Raw genomic sequence first — 22,412 nt, forward strand, 5'->3', positions numbered from 1 at the left:
CCCACACACATCTCCCTTAAACATTTCCCCCCCCTCACCTTGAACCTGTGCCCCCTTGTAATTGACACTTCCACCCTGGGAAAAAGCCTCTGACTGTCCACCCTGTCGATGGGCCTCATAATTTTGTAGATCTCTATCAGGTCTCCCCTCAGTCTCCGTCTCTCCAGTGAAAACAACCCTGGTTTATTCAATCTCTCCTCATAACCAACACCCTCGATACCAGGCAACGTCCTGTGAACCTTCTTTGCACTCTCTCCAAAGTTTCCACGTCCTTCTGCTAGTGTGGCGATTATTATTGCAAGGGCAGGTTGTATAAAATTTAGCTTGTAGTCCATGGGTACAGAGGATGAAGGGGTGATCTAATCATGGTATTTAAAACAGTAAAAGGATTTTTGATAGTTTCTCTATATCTACCCTATTTCCTTTGATTGGGTAGTGGGGGGGGGGGGGGGGGGAGAATATCAAAGAACATGGAGCGGATCTTCCTGGCCCTATCACAGCAGGTTCCTCCTGCGGCGGAAGATCCCGCTGGGAAGCGGGGCTAGAAGATTTCGGCCAAAGAGTCAATTGGGATAGAATCGACTCAACCCATGGATCAGACACTGTCCCAAAACTGATCATGGGCATACATCAAAATTGCAACATTCTGTTAACTGACAGAGCTCCTTGAAACTGTCCATTTTCTAAGGCACACAGACGACTACAAATGTTGTAAAAGATTTTCATGTCAACCATTATGTAACTTATTAAGAAATTGATTAGTGTACATCAGTGACATTTAGCTATTTTACAATCAAGTTACTCAGGTGGAGGACCGAAATACTATTTTTCTGTGAAACATCTTTTGCCTGTGGCACAGTGATTAGCACTGCTGCCTCACAGCATCAGGGACCTGGGTTCAATTCCAGCCTCAGACAGGTCTCTGGCTGCTTGGGTTTCGTCCCACAGTCCAAAGATGTACAGGTTCGGTTGACTGGCCATGCAAAATTGCCCCTTAGTGTGAGGGAGATTAACAGGGTAAATACGTGGGGTTACAGGGATAGGGCCTGGGTGGGATTGTGGTCAGTGCAGACTCGATAGGCCGAATGGCCGCCTCCTGCACTAGGGATTCTATGAAAACTTGGCATGAAGTTACCACTTATAAATAAATCTGTTAAGTATTACATGTGAAAAACAGAACAATTGCATTCCATTGCACTAGATTTTATGTTTCTGATAAAATGAATTTGCATAATCACAAATTTTAATTTTTCCCAAACCAGCATAATTTTGGTGTCATTATGCTTGTGTACAAAATGGCAACTCTCACCCTTAATATCCACATTTTATAGTATTCAGTGTAGCCTTAAAAGGCACATTTGGAATTAATGGTATCATTGCGTTACAAGCGAAACCCAAAAACCAGAAAGACCCCAAAAACCGTTCCTGCTCAACCATGCACCCTGTGGAGCAATTTGAAATTGATGTATAGATTACTTCATTGAGCTCCCACTTCACTCAGTGGTGCCACCAATTCCCTTGTCACTTACCTTTACACGTATTTTGAACAAGTGCCTCTGTAATTCTAGCCTTTATGATCCCTGGTTTCATGCTGAAAAGACAGCAGATATTCTGTGGCTGGCAGGAGTACCAAGAGGAAACATTTGTCACTGGGTATTGAGCAGAGAGTGGAGCTGCTCAGATGTCTGGACTGAGGCACCTCAGTGGAAAGATTAAGTGAAGAGTATGGTGATGGTACATTGACCATTTATGATTTGGAGAAGTTACTCACATTTTATGCTGACGGTGATGTGCCCAAATTAACGGATAATAGAAAATGCTTCATCAGTCAAAGGCTACCCATGTAGACAAGTGTGTGAGATCGGCCCTCAGGGAGTGTCAAGAGTGAGAAATACCTATTGGATTTCTTAATTATCGTGCAAAAGTGTTCCATGAAGAGCCAGGTCCAACAACACCATGAGAATATTCCTTAGAATAGCAAAATTTATAGTCAAACCACGAACAAAGCTCACAATATTTAAGAATGATTGGGCAAAGCTAATTTGCACGTCCCTCTTGCAGACTGAATTTTATAACAAGTCAGAACAAAAATCAATAATGTTACAGAATTCTATAGCTGGAAGCTACTTCGTTCAGTCAAAGCTCACTCTGAGGGCTATCCACATTATCCCTTTTTTAACTGTTTCCTTTTTTCAAATACTTGCCCCACTTTCCCAGCAATGAATGGCTTTAGTTATGAGTAAAGTCGAGTGCCTTTAATTATAAGTAAAGCAGAATGTTTTAACTACTTAAACATTCATTTGCTCCACCAGCAGTGTGTACCATTTACTAGATGTGGGTGGCACGGGAGCACAGTGGTTAGCACTGCTGCTTCACAGCTCCAGGGACCTGGGTTCGATTCCCGGCTTGGGTCACTGTCTGTGTGGAGTTTGCACATTCTCCTAGTGTCTGCGTGGGTTTCCTCCGGGTGCTCTGGTTTCCTCCCACAGTCCAAAGATGTGCAGGTTAGGTTGATTGGCCATGCTAAAATTGCCCCTTAGTGTCCTGAGATGCATAGGTTAGAGGGATTAAGTGGGTAAAATATGTAGGGATATGGGGGTAGGGCCTGGGTGGGATTGTGGTCGGTGCAGACTCGATGGGCCGAATGGCCTCTTTCTGTACTGTAGGGTTTCTATGATATCTATGAAGATGCACCACAGTAACCTGCTGGGGATTCCTGTATGCTGGGAGGTGGTGGGAGCAGGTACAATAGCGGCATTTAAGGGGCAACTAGACGAATACAAGAATAGAATGGGAATGGAAAGATATAGAACCAATAAGTGAATATGGTTTTAGTTTGGACAGGCATCATGATAGGTGCAGGCTTTGTGGGGCAGAGGACCTGTTCTTGTGTTCTTGTATGTTCTTTGTTCTTTGTTCCTTTTTAACAGTTACTGTAAATTGCTTCATTTTCTGGCAAGATAATCCAAGTCCTAATGCTGCTATAAACATGTTTTTAAAAAAATCTCAACCCTTCGTTTCACATTATTTACCTACACATAAACACTCTTTCAATTCACTTTTGTCACTTAGGGTCAAGACTATCCTGAGCTGGCTCTGCCGCATTCTCCTTCCCATTGCCCATTGAGTCAAATGGTCTTTCTTAAACACTGCCCTAGCCCTGAATCAGTGCTTTCTAACTTCTCACCTTCGTCCCCTCAAAAGTTCATCTTGTCCATGAGACCCACCTCCTGTTCTCTTGACTTCATTCCACTATTCTTAACCTTCTGTGGTTTCCTGAAAAAGAGCCCTTACTCACAACTAAAGCCTGTATGTAGACTTTACTCACAACTAAAGCCTCTCATTGCTGGAATTAGAAAATACCTTTTCAATCCTTTTGATCTTTCTGAAGGAGCTTGAAACTAAACAGGATATTCTAATTACAGACTAATCAAGGACAGAGGGAGGCGTTGGCATAGTTGTACTGTCACTGAACTATTAATTCAGAGACTAAGGGTAATGCTCTGGGGACCCGAGTTTTAATTCCCCCAATGCAGACGGTGAAATTTAAGGGGTGGCACAATGGTTAGCACCGTTGCCACTCAGCACCAGGGACACTCAGGTGACCGTGTGGAGTCTGCACGTTCTCCTCGTGTCTGCGTGGGTTTCCTCCCACAGTCCAAAGGTGTGCGGGTTTGGTTGATTGGCTATGCTAAATTGACCCTTAATGTCAGGGGAATTAGCAAAGTAAATATGTGGGGTTACAGGGAACAGAGTCTGGATGAGATTGTTGTCGGAGCAGATTTGATGGGCCGAATGGCCACCTTCTGCATTGTAGGGATTTTATGTTTCCAGCACAAACCATTTATTTTTGTGCCCTGTTTAGGAAAACTGAGGTCCCCAATACTTTTGCCATAGTTTTATTTGTCCTCTTAGCTTTATATTTCTTTTAAAATCTCACAATGATACACCAACAAAGGCTTAAGGTGATTAGTAAGTTTGAGTTGTGATCTGACCCAGAATGGTGCTGCCACCCAATGGATTCCCTCTGGAGCTGCAGTTTCAAAGATCTATTTTCAGAATATTGTTAAATTGAATAAACTAAAGGTTGAAAAATTGAGTCCCCCAAGTGTTCTCCATCTTGACTTATATCGGGGTTGAAAACCAATCAATGGCTAGTTTTCCCCTTTAGTTGCTGAGCAATGTGATTGGGTCAGGTGACCAAGAGGCAGATGAAACAGTCACACAAGCTCATCCATCTCGGCAATGTTTCTCAGCATCACACTTAATACTTGCAGCCTCTACTGCCCATAACAGAGCAACAGGACTAACAATCGTAAAGTGATTACATTTACTGCACTCTATTCACTGTTCAAGATGTAGTTTCCCCTCCATTAGGAAGGTCAAGTGCAGGCAGGTCCCCTATTTTTATTTTAGAAGTGTGACCCTGAACTTCTGGATAAGGGTGGCACAGTGGTTAGGATTGCTGCCCCACGGCGCCAGGGACTTGGGTTCAATTCCCGGCTTGGGACACTGTGTGGAGTTTGCACATTCTCCCTGTGTTTGTGCGGGTTTCCTCCAGATGCTCCAGTTTCCTCCCACAGTCCAAAGATGTGCGGATTAAGTGGATTGACTGTGCTAAATTGCCCCTTAGTGTCAGGGGCACTAGCTAGGGTAAATGCATGGGGTTATGGGGATCGGGCCTGGGTGGGATTGTGGTCAGTGCAGACTCGATGGGCCGAATGGCCTCCTTCTGCACTGTAGGATTCTATGCTTAATTGCAATTGCCTGCCCTACTTGCACTCTGATCTCAGTCTACAGCCTCTTAATAAATGTACTTAAATGACAATGTAATTAGAAGCAAATAAAAATAAATTGTTGGTTTATCCAGGAGTGCTTGGGGTTCTGGATGATGGGGAGAGGTCTTGTATTAGCATGAGCGGGTGTGAGAAGATTGTTGGGGGCAATTTAGGAGCGGACCAGTATTTTGACAGGTAAGGCCCCTTCAAAATGCTGAAAGATGGGAGAAGTAGATGTATTTTTGGTGGCATTTTTCTGTAAGTGGTCTTGGCCGGGGATTCCCAGGTGACAGTGGTGATCATAGAATCCTACAGTACAGAAGGAGGCCATTTGGCCTATCGAGTCTGCACCAACCCAATCCCACCCAGACCCTATCCCCATAACCCCACATATTTAGCCTGCTAATCCCCCGACACTAAGGGGCAATTTAGCATGGCCAATCAACCTAACCCACACGTCTTTGGATTGTGGGAGTTAACTGGAGCACTGAGAGGAAACACACGCAAACACGGGGAGAAAATGCAAACTCCACACAGTGACCAAGACTGGAATTGAACCGGGGTCCCTGGCGCTGAGGCTGTAGTGCTAACCAATGTGCCGCCCAACAACATTGTATGACCGGCCGGCATCTCCTCTCTCCTTTCTTCCTCCCCTCCCCTTGTGGCGGTGAAATAAAGTCGCCCAATCAAATACCATTGGTCCCGCAGGAAATGATAGCTCTTGCACTTTTGTTAATTTTCCACTATCGATTGTATGGGGGCAATTTTCAGCTATGTGGTTGTAAGGAGATGCCACTTAAAAAGCAGCATGATAATATGCCTTGACTTGGCAAAGGTGCAGGAGGGTGTTGGGATGACGCTTAGAGCTGATGCATTATTCCAAAGTGTGCCGATGATTCATTCCTATTCGTCACGAATGGACTATCTTTCTCCACCCACTAAATATGCATACTCTGAACAGAAATGCTTCAGTAAATATAGTGTATGCGGAACCAATGTTTAGCTTCCCCCTGGTGGACATGTTCCCTAACAAGCGAAGGCGAATCTCTCATACTTCCTCATGGAAATCGCCAGGAGTTGTTTGTTAGTCTCAAAATGCCGGTGGTTTATGAATGTGCCTTTTGTTTTATTTCAGTTAAACTTCGGCTGATCGGGTTGTCAAGTGTCTTTTTGTGGTTATGCACTTTACATCCGATACAAATTCATTCTATTGGGTCTACATGTAAAGGATGGCAGATGGTTGAGACACTCAATCAATTTTAAATCTGAAATAGTTTCAGCTGAAACTATATGGGGGGGGGGGGGAGAGCAGGGTCACAATCAGCCATGATCTCACTGAATGGCAAAACAGTCTTGAAGGGTTGAGGTTAAAGTAGAGGCTCAAATGGTAATAATTAGATGATGCTAGGTGATGATGCACTTTTTCCAAAGAGGCTTTGAGGGTGTCCTTGCTATGCTTCCACTGCCCCCCTGGGAAGAGCACTTGTTTCAGGAGTCTCAACTCAGCATTTAAGATGTACAAAATTAAGGGATCTGGACAGAGTGGATGGTAAGGGTCTATTTACTTTAGCAGAGCAGTCAGTGACAAGGGGGCAGAGATTTAAAGTGATTTGTAGAATAATTAGAGGGGGGATGAAGAATGATCTTTTCAACTCATTTGAGAGGTATCTTGATGCACACCTGAAAGTACCGTACCCTGCAGGACTGTGGGATAAGGCTGGATGGTTCATTTTACATGCTGCAGACATAATGTGCCATAATCTTCCTATAATTCTACATGATTGAGGGGTAGAAAGTGGGAAAATTGATTACACTTGCTGTCAGGACTGTATTCTAAGTAACCGTTGGGATCAGTAACTCCTTTCATTTATTTTTCATTTCCCTCATGCATTATATCATCATCCCTATTGTCAGCTAAGTCTGTCTGCCTTCTATCCCATCATCAACTTTCCCTTTTTGTTTGCTGCCTTTGAACTTGCTTCACACCTAGAAACACCAGAATTGGAAAACAAAATCAAGCGATATAAAATTATTTAACCTGAAACATTAACTGTTTCTCTCTCCAAGAATACTGCCAGACCTGCATAGTATTTCCAGTATTTTCTGTTTTTATTTCTGATTTCCAGCATCTGTGTTGGAGTATACAAACTTGGTCACCAGCCGATAGTGGGCACGATGGGATCCATGTAAATGCAATGCACTGAGAATGTTGACCACGGCTAGGCATCCACGTAGTTGTACAAAAGAAATCCCACTGCAACTCAAGACTACTGAATACAAGAGCAAAGCATTGTTCAGCAGCTTTTATCCTTACAGCCCATTGTGTAAAAGTTTTAATTTGGATCAGTAAAAATACAGACAAAGGTTCTGAAACACAAGTTTTGGCAATCACCAATTCGAATGGTTCATGCAGACCAGCTGTCTCATTGGAAACAGAATGCTTTGTACAAAATGTTCCAGTAACTCCTCCGGTGTCAAAATCTATTTAAATAGATGCATATTGTGTGCGTGTGTGTGTATGTTTATGAGTGAGTGTGTGTTTCTTGCAATAATGTGGAGATGCCGGCGTTGGACTGGGGTAAACACAGTAAGGAGTCTAACAACACCAGGTTAAAGTCCAACAGGTTTATATGCCCTGTTCGTGAACAGAACTCCCACTCACCTGACGAAGGAGCAGCGCTCCGAAAGCTAGTGGCGTTTGCTACCAAATAAACCTGTTGGACTTTAACCTGGTGTTGTTAGACTCCTTACTTTCTTGCAATAGACATGGTACAAAATTAACTTTTCACATCATAATTGCAGGAGAAAAAATATCAGCATGATTTGTCTTTTCAAAGCCACATGTAAAATAATATGCTCCCTATATTGCTTCAAGCGTTGGGCACCAATGTTTGGTCAAGCATGGAATCCGTATTTACTCTGGTATAGTACTATTGAGGTAACAAGGATTTTCTACTTAAATTGCCTCATTCACAAAAGTATTGCGCTAGTTTTCAGATCATGGAACACTCCAACTTCACCTCCTCCAGCATCGGGATATGGAGACATTAACATTATGGCTGAATCTATCCGGATTCTGCCTTTAGCATTATTTCAGACAAATGGGAGGTTAACATCCTTCACATTAGCTCCCTCTTTACTTTGGAGTATTATCTCTGCACCCAAGTTGGATCTCTGGTGATACATTCATTTTCAGGCCCTAAAATAGCAGCTCCCCACGTGCTGTGTCCAGCCGACAAATACCTGATGTATTCAAAACAAAAACCCATTAGACACAGAAACATCAATTCAAGTTATTTCTATTAACAGCATTAGGAAAAAAAAGAAAGATTTCTTAGGTTAAAAATCAGAGTACACCATTGTTACCATGATTTTGGACTCCCTCATTCTCGGTGTTTTTTCAGATAGAAACAGAGACATCGCTTCAATCCTGGTCTGCCTCTTTAAGAATTCATTTTGAAACATGTGGTTTGCTTGCTTAATTCTTCTGATCAAAGGAGTTGGAAACAGGGGAATCCTGAACATTGCTGCACAGTTGTCATCCAAAGATGTGCGGGTTAGGTTAATTGGCCATGCTAAATTGCCCCTTAGCATTAGGGGGATTCACAGGGTAAACACGTGGGTTACAGAGATAGGGCCTGGGTGGGATTGTTGTCGGTGCAGGCTTGATGGGCCGAATAGCCTCCTTCTGCACTGTAGGGATTCTATGAAGCTGTAGCAGGGCTGAATGAGAACGGAGAGACTAAAAGCTGAGCGCCAGATTTTTCTCTCAGGGGAGAAGCACTAGCATTTTGTTTCTGAAACTCCATACTTTGCTTGTAGTTTGCAGGGAAAACTTCCTCTTCTTCCTGCAGCAGATCCCACTGCAAGGCAGCAGTGAGGGCTTCCAGGGTGGCCAGTGATCAGGGGATGTGGGTGTTGCTATCCCATCCCTAATTGCCCTTGATCAGAATGGCTTGCCACATCGTTTCAGGGGATATTTAACACTCGACCATGTTGCTGTGCCTCTGGAGTCACATGTAGGCCAGACCAGGTCAGGATGGCATTTTCTTCCCTCATGTACATTAGTGAACCAGATAGGTTTTTTTTAAACAATAACTGGCAATGGTCACATGGTCATTAAGATTTCTAAATCTAGATTCTTTAATGGAATTCAAATCTCATCATCTGCCGAATCCCCAGATCGTTACTCTGGGTTACTGGTCCAGAGACAATATCACTATGCCACTGCTTCACCATATGATGCAGCCACCTCTGGTAACTCCTGGCTCCTTGACTCTACGCACCACCCCCCTCCCCCACCCTCGACATTCTCTTCCCCCCCGCACCCCCCCCCCCTCCCCCTCCCCCCCCCCCCCAAGCTCTCTTGCACCCATCTTGCTGGCTCATTTGCCATTTCAATTTCCCCCCCCATTTTCCATCCCATCACAGGCTCCCCCTTTTGTTCTTTCCCCCCTCCCTGCACTAACTGCTACTGAACTTGCTTATAACCCGTTTCATCTCAACCTTTCTCAGCTCTGATGAAAGGTCAATGACTTGAAGCATTAACTTGTTTTCCTCTCCACCAGGTACACCCGACCTTACTGACTAGGTGAAGCATTTTCTGTTTTTATTTCAGAGTTCTAACATCGACAGCATGTTACTTTCGTATGAGCTGAAGCGAAAGCTCAACTCCAGTGAACCCATCAAAACAAATCTATACAAAATCTGCTTGAATTGACTTTTGGAACACAAGTCTTACAGGGTGTTCAACATCTGTTCCAGAAAGGTAGTCACATTTGAACACAGTTTTGTGCCTATCCTTGTATCTTGGGATGGCTTTTATGTGGAAAATACTCACTTGTTAGCTGTTCTGACCAAACTATCACGATCAACAGCAAAAAGCTGCTCCCTGTGTTCCTGCTTCATTTCATCTGAAATACCGTACAAAAAACGGTCCATCCCTGTTGATCAAAGCAGAATTGGTGTCAAAATTGAGTACATTTTCAGTGACCAAATGCCCTTTTTGCCAATGTGATTGCTTCTCATGTTTGCTAAAAAGGTTTTTGGTAATTTAAAGATACATTCTTTAGAACCATTCATCCAAATTTGGCAAATATTTCCCGTTTTCCTATTCACTAACTATGAAGAGGAGTTTGGAACTGTACCTATATTTAATTCTATGATGTACACACTGTGAAAGCAAAAGCTCTCTAAGGCAGACACATTGTACTCGAGGGCAAATTTGTTTCTTTTTGTGTCAAAGATTTGTTAGACGCATTGAGGGCACAACCTCAGGCTAAGGGGACGATCCTTTAAAACAGAGATGAGGAGGAATTTCTTCAACCAGAGAGTGGTGAATCTGTGGAACTCTTTGCCGCAGAAGGCTGTGGAGGCCAGGTCATTGAGTGTCTTTAAGACAGAGATAGATAGGTTCTTGATTAATAAGGGGACCAGGGGTTATGGAGAAAAGGCAGGACAATGGGGATGAGAAAAATATCAGCCATGATTGACTGGCGGTGCAGACTTGATGGGCCAAATGGCCTAATTCTGCTCCTATGTCTTATGGTCTTACAGCAAATGTGTAGTAGTATCGGTTTTTAGGCAACTTTCATTCACACATTCCTGTCTCCAAATTCAAAATGTCACAGATCATTTCAGCTTAAGAAAAGCTCCTCACTACAGTCAACGTGATCGCTGTTCCACTTCTCTCCACATCCCCAAATATCTGCAACTTACAACATTCAAGGTAACAATTCATCTTTACCTTTGTCTGATGGGGCTACAGGAGCATCCACACTTGAAAATACAGACAGTTTAGCTTCATCAATATCTTCTTGTGTAAACTTTCCTGCTTTCGCCCACTCCACACTCCTCCGGAATGCAGATATCGTGTCAACAGAATTTGGATCTCTAGAAGATTTCATTCAGGAGGAATAAATCCATGTATTCATAATGCATTTTAACAATTGCTTCTATTTCTCATTATGCTTCATATCCTTAAACCGAACAATACTTCATTGATAAAACGCTAAACGCATCACAAGCAGACAATTTGTAGTTTCAGATGTTCTTACACGCAAAAGTAAGATGACCAGGAACTTGTGGCATTTGAAGGCTGAAGTATAGATTTAGAAGACAGAGTATAATCTAATCTGCCACTGCAAATTGTATTTCATAACTAGAATATTGTACTCAAATTAGCAGTACCAAAAAAAACATACGGACATGTGAATCAGGAGCAGGAGTAGGCTACTCTGCCCATCAAGCCTGCTCTGCCATTCAATAAAATCATGGCTGACCTGATTATAACTTCAAACCCACATCAGTGCCTACCCCCGAAAACCTTTCATGCCTTTGCTTATCAAGAATCTACCTAGCTCTGCCTTAAAAATATTCAACAACTCTGCTTCCACTGCCTTTTGAGGAAGATAATTCAAAAGACGGACGATTCTCAGAAAAAATTCTCCCTATCTGTCTTAAATGGGCGACCCCTTTTTAAACACTGAAGCCCTAGTTCTAGATTCTCCAAGAGGAAACATCCTTTCTACATCCACCCTGTCAAGTCCCCTCAGGATCTTATATTTTCAGTCAAGTCATCTCCTACTCTTGTAAACTCCTGTGGATGCAGTCTAGCCTGTCCAACCTTTCTTTATAAGGCACCTCCCTATTCCAGGTATTAGTCTAGTGAACCTCGTCAGGTATACTTCCAATGCACTTACATCCTTCCCTAAATAAGGAAACCAATTCTGTATGCAGTACTCCAGATGTGGTCTCACCAGTACTCTGTATAACTGATGCAGAACCTCCCTACTTCTGAATTAAATTCCCCATACAATAAATGATAACCTTCTATTATATTTTGCACATTCTCCTCGTGTCTGCGTGGGTTTCCTCCGGGTGCTCCGGTTTCCTCCCACAGTCCAAAGATGTGCGGGTTAGGTTGATTGGCCAGGTTAAAAATTGCCCCTTAGAGTCCTGGGATGCATAGGTTAGAGGGATTAGTGGGTAAATATGTGGGGGTAGGGCCTGGGTGAGATTGTGGTCGGTGCAGACTCGATGGGCCAAATGGCCTCCTTCTGCACTGTAGGGTTTTTATGTTTCTATATTAGCTTTCATAATTACTTCATGTACCTGCATACTAACCTTTTGTGATTCATGCACTCGGACACTCAAATCCCTCTGCACTTCAGAGCTCTGCAAAATCTAACCGTTTAGATAATATGCTTGCTTCCTGCCAAAATGGATAATTTCATATTTTTTCATGTAATACTCCATCTGCCAGATCTTTGCCCACTCACTTAGCATATCTATATCCCTTTGTCACCTCATGTCCTCTTCACAACTTACGTTTCTACCTATGTGTCATTTGCAAATTTAACAACCATATCTTACGTCCCATCATCCAAGTCATTTACATAACACTGATCCCTGTGGCACACCAGTCGTTACATCATATCAACCAGAAAATGACTTATTTATGCTTATGCTCTGTTTCCTGTTAGCTAGCCAAATCTTCTTTCCCTGTTACCCCTACACCACGAGTTTTTATTTTCTGCAAAAACCACTGATGTGGCACCTTATTACATCATGCATTCTGGAAATCTAAGGGCAGTACATCCACCAGTTCCTCTTTATCCACGGCACAGGTGGAATTTTACGAGAAAAAATTTAAGTGTCCAGCTCGCAGAAAACAGGAGAGTTTCGGATCTGGGCGATCTGATTTATGGGCGAGTCTTTACTCCCAATCTTATGCACTTGATGCATGAAATAATGGGCTGGACCGTTTCCAGCCACTAGATGCAGTGGGCGGGGCTGAATTCACCAGCCAGCTTGCTCTAGCAGCAGAGAGATACTGCGCTTGTGCAGACCTCTGTGGCCTGGAAATATCGCCCCCACTGCCCAGACCGATCACAGCCCCTTCCCCCACCGATGGCGTGCAGAACAACAGCCCCCCCCACCCCGCCCGCCGACTGCATGCAGAGCAGACTAAGTCCATATGCACCCTGCCATGTGGGCAGTGCTAAGGTGGACAGTGTCATGGTGCCAGGCTGGCACTGTCCAAGGGGCACCTCCCCAGGAGGTCTCAATGGCCTCCAGTTCTACAGGCGAGGCCAACACAACTGCTCCCCATTCGTGGAGACCACGCGTCTTCCTCATTGCAGAGAACCTCTCCCGGCGAGACTACAAAGGCAAGTGAGTCCAGACGATTGAGCACGAGACTCGCTAATCACATGTTAATGAGAATTAAAATTAATCTACATAATATATTCAGCCTTTTGCCAGAAATGGGCGAAAGGCTGATTATGTTGGAAATCTAGTGCCGATAAGATTGCAAAAGCAGAGAAATCGGACACGATCCTGATTTCTCGGCTCTCGCACGTTTTTACCGGCTCAACTGACTCGCCCTCAACTGAGTCTTGGGAATGAAGTTTGATCCAATTGTGGGTTTAAGGGCATAGGTTTAAGGTGAGAGGGGAGAGATACAAAAGTGTCCAGAGGGGCAATTTTTTTCAGAGGGTGGCGAGTGTCTGGAACAAGCTGCCAGAGATAGTAGCAGAGGCGGGTACAATTTTGTCTTTTAAAAAAGCATTTAGTTAGTTACATGGGTACGATGGGTATAGAGGGATATGGGCCAAAAGCAGACAATTGGAATTAGCTTAGGGGTTTTAAAAAAAAAAGGGCGGCATGGACAAGTTGGGCCGAAGGGCCTGTTTCCATGCTGTAAACCTCTATGACTCTATGATAGAGGTTAACCTAACTGGCCTGTAGTTTCCTGTTTTCTGTCTCCCTATCTTCATGAATTAATACATTTGCTATTTTAAAATGTAACGGGCAAATCTAGGGAACTTTGGAAGATAAAAATTAATGCATCAACTATCTCACCAGCAGTTTCTTTTAAGACCCTAGGATGGAGTCCAAAAAACGATTAACTTTTGGATTCAAAACAGTTTTAATCCCATAAAATTAAACTTGTGTGCTGCTGTAAAATTTCAATTTCCCCAGGCCAGCCACATTTTTATTTGGCAATTTCAGCTCACGCTGAGACAAGCAATGGTGAAGTTACTTGTATATTGCGACTTGCTTCATTACTCTATAATCCCAAAATACTAACAGAAAATAAATCAATTTGACTTATAATACCTGGCACCACTGCTTTCACTTATGTTTCCATTGTTCTCTAATATTTTCTCTCCATTATAAACTTAGTTTTATACAATCTAGTCTACCAGGGCAATCCTCCCAGTGCACCTTTGGAGCTGGGAGCCCAGACTAAAGGCACTCAGGTTTGGTAACAGTAGGTGCACAGGCAACAGGGTGTTTCCCTGAGTGCAGCATACTCACTCGAGTGGACACTGTAACCAATTCTGTGCATTTTGTTCAAATTAGATTTTAAATATTTCACCTTAATTTCTGTATTAATAACTGAAATATAAGAAATAATTAGCCCAGTTTGACCAACTGGCTTTTAACCCACTTGAGTGCATTTCACATGACCAAGTGAATCTTATGATGATTTATAATGTATCAGGTACCTGTGCTTCAAGGTAAGGTCTACACAGCATGGGATGGGCATGTTTTAAATTCTTGAGGTTCAGACTTTTGTTTAAAGAAACATTTCATTTAGTGTGGAGCCTACTAATTTGATACTTATATCAATTTATAAAGGACAAATTAATACTTCATTTAGGAATGGAAAATGGGATGGGCATGTTTTAAATTCTTGAGGCTCAGACTTTTGTTTAAAGAAACATTTTATTTAGTGTGGAGCCTACTAATTTGATACTTATATCAATTTATAAAGAACAAATTAATACTTCATTTAGGAATGGAAAATTGCTCCAGCAAAGTGGTAATGATGACAATGGGGGTGAACTGTCCCATTCTTTATAAAGTTTTTAAAAGTTTATTCATTAGTATCACAAGTAGGTTTACATTAACACTGCAATTAAATTACCATGAAAATTCCCTAGTTGCCACACTCCGGCACCTGTTCAGGGACACGGAGGGGGAATGTAACACGGCCAATGCACCAACCTGAACATCTTCGGACTGTGGGAGGAAACCAGAGCACCGACAGACACAGGGAGAATGTGCAAACTCCACACAGTCATTTGAGGCTGGAATTGAACTCGGGTCCCTGGAGCTGTGATGCAGCAGTGCTAACTACTGTGCCACCGCTGTGGACTTCAATGGTTCCAAGTTAATTTTACACTTGCAAAATGTAACAGGGAACAGATCAAAATTTTTGTCAATACTCAACAGGTCAATTTGAAGTTAAAAAAGTGAAGAGGGATCATGTACTTTTTAAAACAAAAAAGAAATGTTTCCAACAGCTGATAAAAGTTTGGAGAAGGACTTTTTATCTGTTTCTTTTCCTACTCATCAAATTGTCAATTGCAATTGATGTACGTACCTGTAAGAATAGAAAGTAAACAGGCCACTGTGGCTTAGGTTGACTCCTCCTCCATACGCACCACCTTTCTCTCGAATTTCCCGATGCAGGAACTTAGACGTCAATAGTCGTGCAAGAACATGAAGACTATAAATAAAAAATAGTTAATAGCACATGAATTCAAATGCAAATGTGAAATAATGGCCAACAATACCCGATCAAGAATATAGTATTCACGAGGTGCTTACTCACAAAGACTGAAAATAATGGAGATACTCTGGTACAGCTAATTTGTATATTAATCAGCATCCTGTAGCAAGGAGCAGTAGGACAATTTTTTTTCCCCTTCCTTGCCCCTGGCCTCTCAAATGGAATAAGTTAGGTCATCAGAGATCCCCAGGGACCCTGACAGCATACAATAGGTAGGTTCAAGAGTGCATTTCTAGATAAAGAAGGGATTACGCGTATGGTTAGAAGACAGGTTTGATCTTTAAATAAACCTGCTTCTTCTGTTCTTAGATCCTCAGACACAACAGAAGTGATGGTGGCAACCAGCTCCATTTGGAAATGCACGTTAGAATTTCCCTCATCTGACTTATTTATCATCACCATTAAAATCTATAGAGACCTATAAGATAATGAAGGGGCTGGATAGGGTAGAGGTGGAGAGATTCTTTCCACTCAGAAAGGAAGCTAGAACTAGAGGGCAGAGCCTCAAAATAAAGGGGGGTCAGTTTAGGACAGAGTTGAGGAGGAACTTCTTCTCTCAGAGGATGGTGAATCTCTGGAATTCTCTGCCCACTGAAGTGGTGGAGGCTACCTCGTTGAATATGTTTAAATCACGGATAGATGGATTTCTGATCGATAAGGGAATTAGGGGTTATAGGGATCAGGCGGGTAAGTGGAACTGATCCACTTCAGATCAGCCATGATCTTATTGAATGGCTCGAGGGGCTAGATGGCCTACTCCTGCTCCTATTTCTTATGTTCTTATGAGTCTAGGCAGGATAGAACAACTCAAAAAACAGTCATAAATTTCTATTTGTGTGTGTTTTTAATTTTTCTCCTAAAGGGCTGATTCATGTTGGGATATAGCTGTTTAGGAGTACTTTACTTTGCATGACGTCTATTCTCCAAGTCGATAGCAATCCGGTTGGTTCTATTCTTCTCCCAAGTCTAATCTAATTTTACATTCCTATCGTCTGGCTGATATTGGTCAATTCAGCATTGAGCAGGAATTGGTCCAGAGATTTCCATTTCATTAGATGGAGAATTCAGAGGGTGAATTTATCTCAGGAGCCACCAGGAGGTGGTGTTGTTCATTTTACTCTCATCCCAGAAGGTACTCAAACCATGGGAGGCTAATGTTAATTTCACTCCCTACCTCGAAATAACTAATTGACTTCCAAAACCCTAGGAGAACTGATGTTGTTAATTTCAACCCCTTTGCTGAACATACTAATTTACTTACTGAACCAGAGGGAGCTGACACTAACATTATTCCCTTCCCTGAGTGTATCAGAGTCTGGTAGCTCGCGTTCAGTGGAAAGCTTTGTATAGACACAAGATCAAACATTTATTTTTCATCTCCTTCGCTGTGCCCTAGTCCTTAATTTATTCCATGTTCAAAGCTAATTATGAAACTACTGTTTGAAGTTTAAGACAAATGGATGTTCTCTCATTTCAATGCAATGTACCTGGTAAAGTCTGGATTCGTGTAGGGAACAGTGCGAACGCACTCACTCACATAATTCACAGGGAAGGGAAGCTGGAAATGGGTCTTCATTTGACAAGCTTTGAAAGTGGGTTCCTAAGAGAGAAGAAAACCAATAAAGCTTTAATTAAACATTCACGAATGGTTGCAAATGTTATCAAAGTGGGACTCGAGCATTTCGCTGACAAACAGCTACATCATCCTTTATCTTTACCCTATGGAAAATGTGTCACAAGAAAGTACACAAAATAAAAATATCACATTTTCATAACTAGTTTTCTACTGGGCTAGATCTTTAAAGTATCAATTTAACTTACGAATTAGGAGCGGGAGAAGGCCACTTGGCCCTTCGAGCCTGCTCCGCCATTCAAGAAGATAATGGTTGAGCTGATTGAAACTTCAATGCCACATTCCTGTCTCACCCCAAGAACCTTTCATCCCCTTGTTAATCAACAATCATAGAATCCCTACAGTGCAGGAGGCCACCACTTGGCCCATCGAATTTGCACCGACTTTCCAACAACAATCCCACCCAGGCTCTATCCCCATAACACATTTACCCCAATAAACCCCATAACCTACACATCTTGGGACATTAAGGGGCAATTTAGCATGGCCAGTCTATGGAGGTTGGCAAATAGGAAGCACAGAGTGGGAATAGACAGTTCCTTTTCAGAGTGGCAGGCAGTGACTAGTGGGGTACCGCAGGGTTCGCGCTGCAACCTCAGCTATTCACAAGATGCATTAATAATTTGAACGAAAGAATTGAATGTAATATGTCCAAATTAGCAGACAAAACTAAGCTGGGTGGCAGCATGTGCTGCGAGGAGAATGCTAAGAGGCTGCAGGGTGACTTGGACAGGCTGACTGAGTGGACAAATACTTGTGGATATATATGAGGTTATCCACTTTGGTGGCAAAAATAGGAAGATTATTATCTGAATGGTGGCAGTTTCGGAAAAGGGGAAGTGGAACAGTCGCTGAAGGTTGGCATGCAGGTACAGCAGGTGGTGGAGAAGGCTAATGGCGTTTTGGCCTTCATTGTGAGAGGATTTAAGCATAGGAGTAATGATGGCTTGCTGCAGTTATACAGTGAGGGCACACCTTGAGTATTGTGTGCAGTTTTGGTCTCCTAGTCTGAGAAAGGACATTGATATTGAGGGAGTCCAGCGAAGGTTCACCAGACTGATTCCTGGAATGGCAGGACTGACATATGAAGAGAGACTGGATCGACTGGGCTTGTACTCACTGGAATTTAGAAAAATGAGGGGGGAATCTCATAGAAACATATAAAATTCTGATGGGACTGGACAGGCTTGATGTGAGAAGAATATTCCCAATGTTGGGGAAGTGCAGAATTAGGGGTCACAGTCTAAGAATAAGGGGTAAGCCATTCAGGACTGAGATGAGGAAGAACTTCTTCAGAGTTGTGAACCTGTGGAATTCTCTACCACAGAAAGCTGTTGGGGCCAGTTTGTTAGATATATTCAAGAGGGAGCTGGACGTGGCCCTTGCTCCTAAAAGAATCAAGGGGTATGGAGAGAAACCGGGAATGGGATACTGAGAGTGCAAGATCATATTGAATGGTGGTGCAGGCTCGAAGGGCCTAAAGGCCTACTCCTGCACCTATTTTCTATGTTATCCACCAAACCTGCACATCTTTGGCATGTGGGAGGAAACTGGAGCACCTGGAGGAAACCCATGCAGACACGGGGGGGAACGTCACCTAAAGCCGGAATTGAACCCAGGTCCCTGTGTTACCATGCCACTCCTATAACAAAATCTCAGATTTGGCACTGCAACAAAGGTCTGTATCGTACTCAGCAAACAGGCAGTGAAACCTTCTGCCATGGTACAGATAATCTCGAATACTCATCAAAAGCAGGGCATTTCCACTGACCCCAACTAAAGCTTGATTAATGCTACCATCTCAATTGCACATATATTAGTTATGTAGACTATATTTATGCAAAATTTTCCATTTTTTTGTTGTGGTTTTATAATACATGCAAAATTATAGATTAAAAAACTCTCAAGCAAATGTGCGTCTAATTCTGGATTAGTTCACATGCCAATATCAAAAAAGTACCTATTTTGTCTTCCACTGATCACCTTTGTACAGCATTCTAATACAGATCAATTTCATTAAAATTAATGAAATTAAGTTAACTGTGCTCGATCCAACTCAAGATGAAGGGGAGTAATGTAATCAGTTTTCCCAATAACAAATTACCAAAAATATTTGGTAATTTCTACTGAAAGATAGGTAGATAATGGGTTGAAACCTCAGAATAATCCACGACATTGTGCATTGAATTCACACATGGGCATAGGTCAACTTTCTCAGAAAGTTCATTAGTTACTCTGATTATCAATACTATATTACTCTTACAAACACTAGCTTTTTGGTAGCTCGTGAGCCTCCAGATACTTCACCCCCAGCTTCTTCAGGATTGAGTGGTTTCTGTAATTAAATAAATAAAGTTGAATTAAAATTTAATTTTTCGAACTGAACTCTGAAATAGACACATGCTGACTACAGATTGGAGAATGTGTATACTTTACAAGCCTGGTGATAAATCAATACTTGGGAAAGAATGGAGTTCTACATTCAAAAAAAGTTAATCTAAAATTCAATAGAACCAATTCACCAGTAGTGTTTAAATAAAACCCCAGTGAAGACGCTGTTAAATTCACAAACTGTGAAGTGAACTAAGAAGTTAAATAGAGCACGAACGCATTCTCTGAATTAGACCATTCAGTGGGCTTGTACGTACAAAGTCCATTGATTGCATTAGCAGTGATATTAGTCAATGCTCACTTCTCAATAATTAAGATCTGATTACAAACATAACAGCCAATTATCCAATTTCCTCAAAATGATAACCATTAAATTACAATTTCTTATCAAAATTCTGCTGCAGATAAAAGGTGTATAAGAACATGACTGGCACTTTCACAAGAACAAAGTCAGTGCATCAGGCAAAACGTGGATCTTTTGAATAATACTTTAGCTGGGTGGTTTTTACACCTTTTTGGTTTTACACTCAATGTTGATCCACTAACTTGATTAGAATTGCAATTGTTGATATGGGATTAAAATCGCTCTGCTGGAATCAAGATTGCAGCACACATGATGTTTCCAAGGAAACTATGAGGATCCTCATCGTGGAGCCATTCCAGTATTTGCAGCAGCCACTGGCAGTCCTCCAACCTCCTGCCGAGAGGCTGCGTCCGATTCTCCAGTTTCCACCCACAGTCCGAAAGACGTGCTGGTTTGGTGGATTGGCCATGTTAAATTCTCCCTCAGTGTACCCAAACAGGTGCCAGGGTGTGGCGACGAGGGGATTTTCACAGTAGGCTTACATTAACACTGCAATAGCAAATTTATTTCAAATTGAACTTTGAAATAAACACATGCTGACTACAGATTGGAGAATGCGTATACTTTGCAAGCCAATAGAACCTACAGTGTCTTCACTGGGATTTTATTTAAACACCACTGGTGAATTGGTTCTATTGAATTTTAGATTTTTTTTTAAATGTAGAACTCCATTCTTTCCCAAGTATTGATTTATCACCAGGCTTGCAAAGTATACACATTCTCCAAATTGTAGTCAGCATGCGTTTATTTCAAAGTTCAATTTGAAATAAATTTGCCATTGCAGTGTTAATGTAAGCCTACTTGTGACACTAATAAAATTAAACTTAAAATGGTTCTTAATTAACGCCTTAATTCTCTCCCTGCCTTCTGCTGATTCCAGGGTAACTTGCCAGAGGCAGGGTATCATATCGGGGAGCTGAGCCGACAGGATTTTGTGCCACTCTCCTGATCTTCCAACTCCCAAACACATCTTCATGGGGCCAGTAAAATTACCCCCAATGTCACCACATTCTTAGCCACCATGGGTGGCCGGACATACAGGGGCTTCTACAAATTTACAATCTTGATACATTAGAAGCGCCATTGTCTATTAAAATGAAAGAGCCATTTGGTGAACAAATGGAATTATCCTCTAGACTGTTTCATATGGCAAAGTACACAAAGCACAAAAAATGATTTGAAATGCTCTGTGGACTACGCAAGGAGATGGCATTTCACATTGAGTTTTTCCTCTGCAAGAAACGATAGGCAATTGAGATGTTGGCTAATCAAGTGTGAGTAATCAAGGAGAGGAGTGTATCGACGCACATTCCCGAATGAAGCAAGTTATTGGACTTCACTATCAAAACATAGAACTAGAAGGCACAAGTAAACATTCAAGTCATAAGCTAACCTAAAATCCGTCCCCCACCATACAAGTCAGTACATTATTCTAACGTAAAACTCGAAGCTGATGGACTTTTAAATCTCGTACCTCAGTAATATTTGAACGGACAAGTTTCTTGTCTTTCTTTTTCTTTCCAAATCCAGGAATATTTCTAATGAATTTTTCAACTTCCTTTGATGCTTCTGGAAGTGCTTGAGGAGTAGCATTCACCGCACATCTTATAACAAGACAGTATCAGCCATTGAAATACTCACAATAATCTCTTATCCATATAAAAATACACTTAATGTGAACTAGCATGATTAAAATGACTAGGAAATCCTGGCCGGGGCTTTCTAAAACTCATGGCCCCGGTCTTTGATGCTTTTAAAAGTAGCATTCACTACCAATCCAGGAACAAGATAAACTTCTTTACAGGACAGATTTTTTTTTAAAACATAAACTAAGAAAGAATACATCATCCACATAATTTTTAAAAATATATCAGCATGAATTTAAGAGTATATTCCCCCAACACTCCCTCCCTAATTGTCAACAGTTTTGGAAAAAGTAAAATATCTATAGGATAACCACATTTTCACTGCTATTACAACTGTGAACGAATTGCATGGTTCAAATTGTTGCAATTTTTACTGTCAGTCATTATGGCACAGAAAGAGGCCATTCAGCCCATTTATTTTATGATGGCTCTCCATACAGGAATTCAGTCAGTCCCATTCCACTCCTACACCCTACAACCCTGAAAGTTCATGTTCCTCAAGTGCCCATCCAATTTCCTTTTGAAATTAATTGTTACTGCTTCCACGACCTACTAAGAGTAGGGATAAATTGGTCATTTGCAAGTTGGTAAGATGTAAGAAAGTTGTCAAGAAGAGGAAGAAAATCTGCAAAAGGAATTTAGATAGGTTAAGAGAGTGGTCAAAAATTTGACATTTGAGAGTATAATGTGGAAGAATAAACAATATAGCATTTCAATGAAGAAAGACTGCAGAAATCAACGGTACGGGGGAGGGAGAGGGACAAATCTAGGTGCCCTGGTGCATGAATCACAAAGTTAGTATGTAGGTAAAGATCAAGGAGGCAAATTAAATGTTGGGTAAGGGATGGTTAGCTAAGAGGAAGCAGAAAGTATGGGTAAATTTGCCATTTTCAGGTTATTAAGATGTAGGAAAGTTTATTGTATGGTGAATCGTGCATAAAAATAGGGAAGCATTACTATAACCGTACAGGGTCTTGGTGAGACTGCATCTGGAATACTATGTACAGTTTTGATT

General features: G+C 41.9%; 1 protein-coding gene across 3 annotated transcripts in view; it reads right to left on the minus strand.

Moving 5' to 3' along the window:
- Positions 1-6,865: 6,865 nt before the first annotated feature.
- Positions 6,866-22,412, minus strand: part of pitrm1 (pitrilysin metallopeptidase 1) — a 50,112-nt gene continuing 34,565 nt past the window's right edge. For 2 of the 3 annotated variants that reach the window (XM_078232917.1, XM_078232905.1), the window contains exons 21-27: positions 21,226-21,355; positions 19,260-19,331; positions 16,851-16,963; positions 15,175-15,300; positions 10,525-10,670; positions 9,619-9,721; positions 6,872-8,021 (exon numbers count right to left, since the gene is read on the minus strand). In XM_078232917.1, the coding sequence (XP_078089043.1) occupies positions 7,928-8,021; positions 9,619-9,721; positions 10,525-10,670; positions 15,175-15,300; positions 16,851-16,963; positions 19,260-19,331; positions 21,226-21,355 (784 nt within the window). In that variant the 3' untranslated portion in view covers positions 6,872-7,927. Of the gene's footprint in view, positions 8,022-9,618; positions 9,722-10,524; positions 10,671-15,174; positions 15,301-16,850; positions 16,964-19,259; positions 19,332-21,225; positions 21,356-22,412 lie in introns of all 3 variants that reach the window. The other variant, XR_013499925.1, reaches the window with a different exon arrangement.

The sequence above is a fragment of the Mustelus asterias genome, chromosome 2 (assembly GCF_964213995.1).
Source record: "Mustelus asterias chromosome 2, sMusAst1.hap1.1, whole genome shotgun sequence".
In the NCBI taxonomy this organism is placed as follows: Eukaryota; Metazoa; Chordata; class Chondrichthyes; order Carcharhiniformes; family Triakidae; genus Mustelus; species Mustelus asterias.